The sequence below is a fragment of the Triticum urartu genome, chromosome 3 (assembly GCF_003073215.2).
Source record: "Triticum urartu cultivar G1812 chromosome 3, Tu2.1, whole genome shotgun sequence".
In the NCBI taxonomy this organism is placed as follows: Eukaryota; Viridiplantae; Streptophyta; class Magnoliopsida; order Poales; family Poaceae; genus Triticum; species Triticum urartu.
The window spans coordinates 717452295-717459472 of NC_053024.1; the positions used below are offsets into that span (position 1 = coordinate 717452295).

At 41.5% G+C, this 7178-nt stretch overlaps 1 protein-coding gene across 1 annotated transcript; it reads right to left on the reverse strand.

Moving 5' to 3' along the window:
* Window positions 1–784: 784 nt before the first annotated feature.
* On the reverse strand, window positions 785–2345 carry LOC125547275 (protein DETOXIFICATION 40-like). Its single transcript, XM_048711217.1, has 5 exons — window positions 2290–2345; window positions 1954–2189; window positions 1355–1476; window positions 1168–1252; window positions 785–870 (listed from the first exon to the last, which is right to left on the reverse strand). The coding sequence occupies exons 1-5, from the start codon at window positions 2343–2345 to the stop codon at window positions 785–787; spliced, it is 585 nt and encodes a 194-aa protein (XP_048567174.1).
* Window positions 2346–7178: the final 4833 nt, after the last annotated feature.

Genomic DNA, 7178 nt, shown 5'->3' on the forward strand with positions numbered 1-7178 from the left:
GACTTTTCTATGCTTAATGCTTGTCACTAGGGCCCGAGTGCCATGATTTCAGATCTGAACCTATTATGTTTTCATGAATATATGTGAGTTCTTGATCCTATCTTGCAAGTCTATAGTCACCTACTATGTGTTATGATCCGGCAACCCCGAAGTGACAATAATCGGGACCACTCCCGGTGATGACCATAGTTTGAGGAGTTCATGTATTCACTATGTGTTAATGCTTTGTTCCGGTTCTCTATTAATAGGAGGCCTTAATATCCCTTAGTTTCCAATAGGACCCCGCTGCCACGGGAGGGTAGGACAAAAGATGTCATGCAAGTTCTTTTCCATAAGCACGTATGACTATATACGGAATATATGCCTACATTACATTGACGAACTGGAGCTAGTTCTGTGTCACCCTATGTTATGACTGTTACATGATGAACCGCATCTGGCATAATTATCCATCACTGATCCGGTGCCTACGAGTTTTCCATATACTGGTTTACGCTTATTTACTTTCCCGCTTTTACTGTTACAATCACTACAAAATATCAAAAACATTACTTTTGCTGTCTTTACTTTTGTTCCCGCTACCACCACTATCATATTACCGTGCTACTAAACACTTTGCTGCAGATACTAAGTTTCCAGGTGTGGTTGAATTGACAACTCAGCTGCTAATACTTGAGAATATTCTTTGGCTCCCCTTGCGTCGAATAAATAAATTTGGGTTAAATACTCTACCCTTGAAAACTGTCGCGATCCCCTATACTTGTGGGTTATCAGACTGATCCACTTATTTGTCATTGTCCTTGAACCCTGCAAGGAGGGGCTCTTTCTTCTCGTTCCACTTATTCAACCTTTTCTGCGCCTCCTCTACCTAAAGAATGTAGAAAATACACAGTACCGTTAAGTAGTGCATCTTTTTCAACGCATATATTTGATCAGTTTGCATCAACCATATACTCTCAAGAAGGTTCTAAATCATGTGATGGAAGGAGGGATAATGAGCAAGCAACAGTCTGTATGCTACAATTAGACAACATATAAGGCGACAAGAAAGGTAGGCTGTATCCTCGGACATCAGGGAGTTAATTTGCTATTCATCATTTCAAATTTCTTTTAAAAGGACGGAAATGTAAATTCAACTTTTTGCTCTTGTAGTAATAAGGAATATCTCTTTGGTCCAGTCAGTTCTCATGGTGACCCACAGTAGAATGGTTATCTGCAAGGTCGTTCCCCCAATCAAGCCACCCCAAATGCCCTGCAAGTAGGCATGCGATTCCATCAACACAACTTAGAACACAAAACTTAAGACTGTGTGATCATTGAATATACATGAAAATTTCACAGACAAATCCATCACCTTTGCACCAAGATAGAAGAAAAACCCGAGAACAACACCAAGTGGAACGCCTACAATGTAGTAAGAGTCGACATTCACGTAAGCAACAAATTGTTGCCATCCACATCCAATGATGTTTCCACGCATGTTAGTAAATTTAAATCACCATGAATATGTTGTATCTCAAGAGAGAAAATATGCACCAGAAAACATGGTAGACTTGTTTCCCTCATTTGTACCTACACTTTTCTTCCCTAATGGCCTAAATCTTGTAGTAGCCTATTCTTTTCTTGTACTTGACTACAAAAACTAATCAAATCATGGTACGGAAACCTACTATATTCGTAAAATAACATGCTAGGCATAATAGTTTGTGCATGGCCGACAAGGTACGTTAGAGTTTAGTAACTATGAACAAAAAATATAGATTGAATTAAAAAACTAAAATTGCATAAGAAGTGTAATCTTAAACAAAACATAGATGGGCCAGGGATACACCTAGCTCCTGCTCTTTGAAAATTGCATCTGGCATGAACATTCTCTAGAAAGGTGTACTAATGGACCGGACAAGAATGAACATAGCACATTTCGTCATCCAAAAAGTTTATAAAAGTTACCAGTCAGTACGGATTGGATGCCGCCGAGAACGAGTGTGATGGCGAGCAACGGGTAGAGATCTTCCACCGCGTCCGAAATTGCTTCACCATCTGTGAACAAGTAGTTGATGTGGTTGTGGAGGCAGAGGATCACAACAGCAAGGATGGTAGAGATTGGTGCAGAGAGCCTGCTCATGACCCACATAGAGAAAAATGCAGACTTTGGGTTGCTGGTGCCAAGCTCATTGCTCACTCTTACACTAAAGTGAAAACGCATCAATTAGTTAGTTAGAGTACTTACCTAGTTGTCAGTAAGCAATGCTAATGTTTATCAAGGCCTTTGAGTATAGACTTGCGAACCTTGCAGCGGCATTGAACCCAACGGAGATCATGAACACCCAACCATAAATCGTCATGTTGCACACATGCATCACAAGTTAATTAGCACCCGCACATGCATTACAACTCAATTAGCACTAACTCTGCTGACATATTACTAGGAATAACAGAAAGGTTCAAAGTCCAATGATACTCTATATGGAGAAAAAAATTACTAGTAATTAAATAAAAAGTCAAAAAATTTGAATATATTTTTGAAATAAAGTTGACCTTCCATTGTATTTGTAAAAAAGTTCCACAAAAAGAAAACTCTTGTTGACATCTTGGAAAAAAGGGGCCAAAATAGTGTGAGTAGTGACTTGTAATAGTAATATTTTTGTTTTTTACCCTGAAGTCAACGGTTTGTTTTATACATGAAAATTATATACTAGTGCGAGAGAAAGTCAAGTTTATTCTAAAAATACTTCTAGACTTGTTTGACTTTTATTAAATCGCACTATATCAGGCATATATACACCCAGGAAGCAAAGGGCATTCCCTCCATTCTTCTCTCTATAAAGCTGAAAGAGGGGAGACAATAGTGATTAGGGCGTACAAAAGATAATGCAACATCCAACCCATGCATGTTTTCATGCTAATACATGATGACAAAAAGAGCAGAATGCAACATTTTACATGCCGATTGAATGAAGACTGGAAATGTTAACTAGTAAACAAGAGCTCAACAATGACGAATTTGGCTTCCATTAGTTTGTGTACATAAAGTATACTAGTTGTCACCTCTAGTAAATAAAACACATTCATGTTGAAGCCGATGCGACGGGGGCAGTTTCAGAAGCGAAGTCATACACTACTTTTGACCTTGGCACAAAGTTAATTGTTAGGGCATGTACTATGCGTAGCCTTAAACCTAGTGCCCCAGATGCCAGTTAGGTTCGGATGCCATGGTAGCTAAAAAAGTATAGCATGCATATGCCAAGTGAAACCTACAGAAGAGGTAGGTGAAGGAAATATGCCCTAGAGGCAATAATAAAGTTATCATTTATTTCCTTATATCATGATAAATGTTTATTATTCATGCTAGAATTGTATTAACCGGAAACTTAGTACATGCGTGAATACATAGACAAACTAAGTGTCACTAGTATGCCTCTACTTAACTAGCTCGTTAATCAAAGATGGTTAAGTTTTCTAGCCATGGACAAGAGTTGTCATTTGATGAACGGGATCACATCATTAGAGAATGATGTGATTGACTTGACCCATCCGTTAGCTTAGAACGATGATCGTTTAGTTTGTTGCTATTGCTTTCTTCATAACTTATACATGTTCCTATGACTATGAGATTATGCAACTCCCAGATACCGGAGGAACACTTTGCGTGCTACCAAACGTCACAATGTAACTGGGTAATTATAAAGGTGCTCTACAGGTGTCTCGGATGGTACTTGTTGAGTTGGAATAGATCGAGATTAGGATTTGTCACTCCGATTGTCGGAGAGATACCTCTGGGCCCTCTCGGTAATGCACATCACTATAAGCCTTGCAAGCAATGTGACTAATGAGTTAGTTGCAGGATGATGCATTACGGAACGAGTAAAGAGACTTGCCGGTAACGAGATTGAACTAGGTATTGAGATACCAACGATCGAATCTCGGGCAAGTAACATACCGATGACAAAGGGAACAACGTATGTTGTTATGCGGTTTGACCGATAAAGATCTTCGTAGAATATGTAGGAGCCAATATGAGCATCCAGGTTCCGCTATTGGTTATTGACCGGAAATGAGTCTCGGTCTTGTCTACATAGTTCTCGAACCCGTAGGGTCCGCACGCTTAACGTTCGGTGACGATCGGTATTATGAGTTTATGTGTTTTGATGTACCTAAGGTTGTTCGGAGTCCTGGATGAGATCAGGGACATGACGAGGAGTCTCGAAATGTTCGAGACGTAAAGATCGATATATTGGAAGGCTATATTCGGACATCGGAAAGGTTCTGAGTGGTTCGGGTATTTATCGGAGTACCGGAGAGTTACGGGAATTCGCCAGGGAGTATATGGGCCTTATTGGGCTTTAGGGGAAAGAGTGAGGGGAGGATGCGCGCCCCCCAAGGCCTAGTCCTAATTGGACTAGGGGGAGGGACGGCGCCCCCTCCTTCCTTCTCTTCTCTTTTCCCTTTCCTTCTCTCCTACTCCTACTACATGCATGGAAGGGGCCGGGGGGGAATCCTACTCCCGGTGGGAGTAGGACTCCCCAGGGCGTGCCATAGTAGAGGACCGGCCCTCCCCCTCCTCCACTCCTTTATATACGGGGGCACCCCATGGACACACAAGCTGATCAGTTGATCTTTTAGCCGTGTGCGGTGCCCCCCTCCATCATAATCCACCTCGGCCATATCGTAGCGGTGCTTAGGTGAAGCCCTGCGTCCGTAGCATCATCATCACCGTCATCACGCCGTCGTGCTGACGGAACTCTCCCTCGAAGCTCTGCTGGATCAGAGTTCGTGGGACGTCACCGAGCTGAACGTGTGCTGAACTCGGAGGTGTCGTACGTTCGGTATATGGATCGGTCGGATCGTGAAGACGTACGACTACATCAACCGTGTTCTCATAACGCTTCCGCTTACGGTCTACGAGGGTACATGGACGACACTCTCCCCTCTCGTTGCTATGCATCACCATGATCTTGCGTGTGCGTAGATTTTTTTTTTTGAAATTACTGCGTTCCCCAACAGTGGCATCAGTGCCAGGTCTATGCGTAGATGTTATATGCACGAGTAGAACACAAAGGAGTTGTGGGCGTGGGTATATACATATTGCTTGCCGTCACTAGTTGATTCTTGATTCGGTGGTATTGTTGGATGAAGCGGTTTAGACCGACATTACGCGTACGCTTACGCGAGACTGGTTCTACTGACGTGCTTCGCACACAGGTGGCTAGTGGGTGTCTGTTTCTCCAACTTTATTGAATCGAATTCAATGAACAGGGTTCTTTCTGAAGATCAAAAAGCAATCACTATACCGCGTTGTGGTTTTTGATACGTAGGTAAGAACGGTTCTTGCTCAGCCCGTAGCAGCCACGTAAAACTTGCAACAACAAAGTAGAGGACGTATAACTTGTTTTTGCAGGGCATGTTGTGATGTGATATGGTCAAGACATGATGAGATATAAATTGTTGTATGAGATGATCATGTTTTGTTAAAGTTATCGGCAACTGGCAGGAGCCTTATGGTTTTCTCTTCATTGCATAAGATGCAAGCGCTATATAATTGCTTTACTTTATCGCTATGCGATAGCAATAGTTGCAAAAGCAATAGTTGGTGAGACAACCATGTGACAACACGTTGACAGAGATCAAGATGCTGGAGATTATGGTGTCATGCCGGTGACGATAGAGATCATGACGATGTTTTGGAGATGGAGATCAAAGGCAAAGATGATGATGGCCATATCATGTCACATATTTTGATTGCATATGATGTTTATCCTTTATGTATCTTATTTTGCTTAGTTCGGTGGTAGCATTATAAGATGATCTCTCACTAAATTTCAAGGTATAAGTGTTCTCCCTGAGTATGCACCATTCCGACAGTTCGTCGTGCCGAGACACCACGTGATGATCGGGTGGGATAAGCTCTACATTCACATACAACAGGTGCAAGCCAGTTTTGCACACGCGGAATACTTGGGTTAAACTTGACGAGCCTAGCATATGCAGATATGGCCTCGAAACACTAGAGACCGAAAGGTCGAGCGTGAATCATATAGTAGATATGATCAACATAGTGATGTTCACCATTGAAAACTACTCCATCTCACGTGATGATCGAACATGGTTTAGTTGATTTGGATGACGTGATCATTTAGATGACTAGAGGGATGTCTATCTAAGTAGGAGTTCTTAAGTAATATGATTAATTGAACTTTAATTTATCATGAACGTAGTCCTAATAGTATTTGCATACTATGTTGTAGATCAATAGCTTGCGATGTAGCTCCCCGTTTATTTTTTTGATATGTTCCTAGAGAAAAATAAATTGAAAGATGATAGTAGCAATAATGCGGATTGGGTCCGTGATCTGAGGATTATCCTCATTGCTGCACAGAAAAATTATATCCTTGATGCACCGCTAGGTGACAGACCTATTGTAGGAGCAGATACACACGTTATGAACGTTTGACAAAGCTCGATATGATGACTACTTGATAGTTTAGTGCACCATGCTTTATGGCTTAGAACCGGGACTTCAAAAACGTTTTGAACGCCACGGAACATATAAGATGTTCCAAGAGCTAAAATTTGTATTTCAGACTCATGCCCGAGTCGAGAGGTATGAGACCTCTGACAAGTGTTTTGCCTACAAGATGGAGGAGAATAGCTCAACCAATGAGCATGTGCTCAGAATGTCTGAGTACTACAATCGCTTGAATCAAGTGGGAGTTAATCTTTCAGATAAGATAGTGATTGACAGAGTTCTCTAGTCACTATCGCCAAGTTACTGGAACTTCGTGATGAACTATAATATGTAAGGGATGACGAAAATGTTTCCCGAGCTCTTCACGAGATGCTGAAATCAGCGAAGGTAGAAATCAAGAAAAGCATCCAGTGTTGATGGTTGACAAGACCACTAGTTTCAAGTAAAAGGGCAAGGAAAAGAAAGGGAACTTCAAGAAGAATGGCAAGCAAGTTGCCACTCCCATGAAGAAGCCCAAAGCTAGACCCAAGCCTGAAACTGAGTACTTCTACTGCAAAGGAAATGGTCATTGGAAGTGGAACTGCCCTAGATACTTGGCGGATAAGAAGGATGACAAAGTGAACAAAGGTATATTTGATATACATGTTATTGATGTGTACTTTACTAGTGTTTATAGCAACCCCTCAGTATTTGATATTGGTTCAGTTGCTAA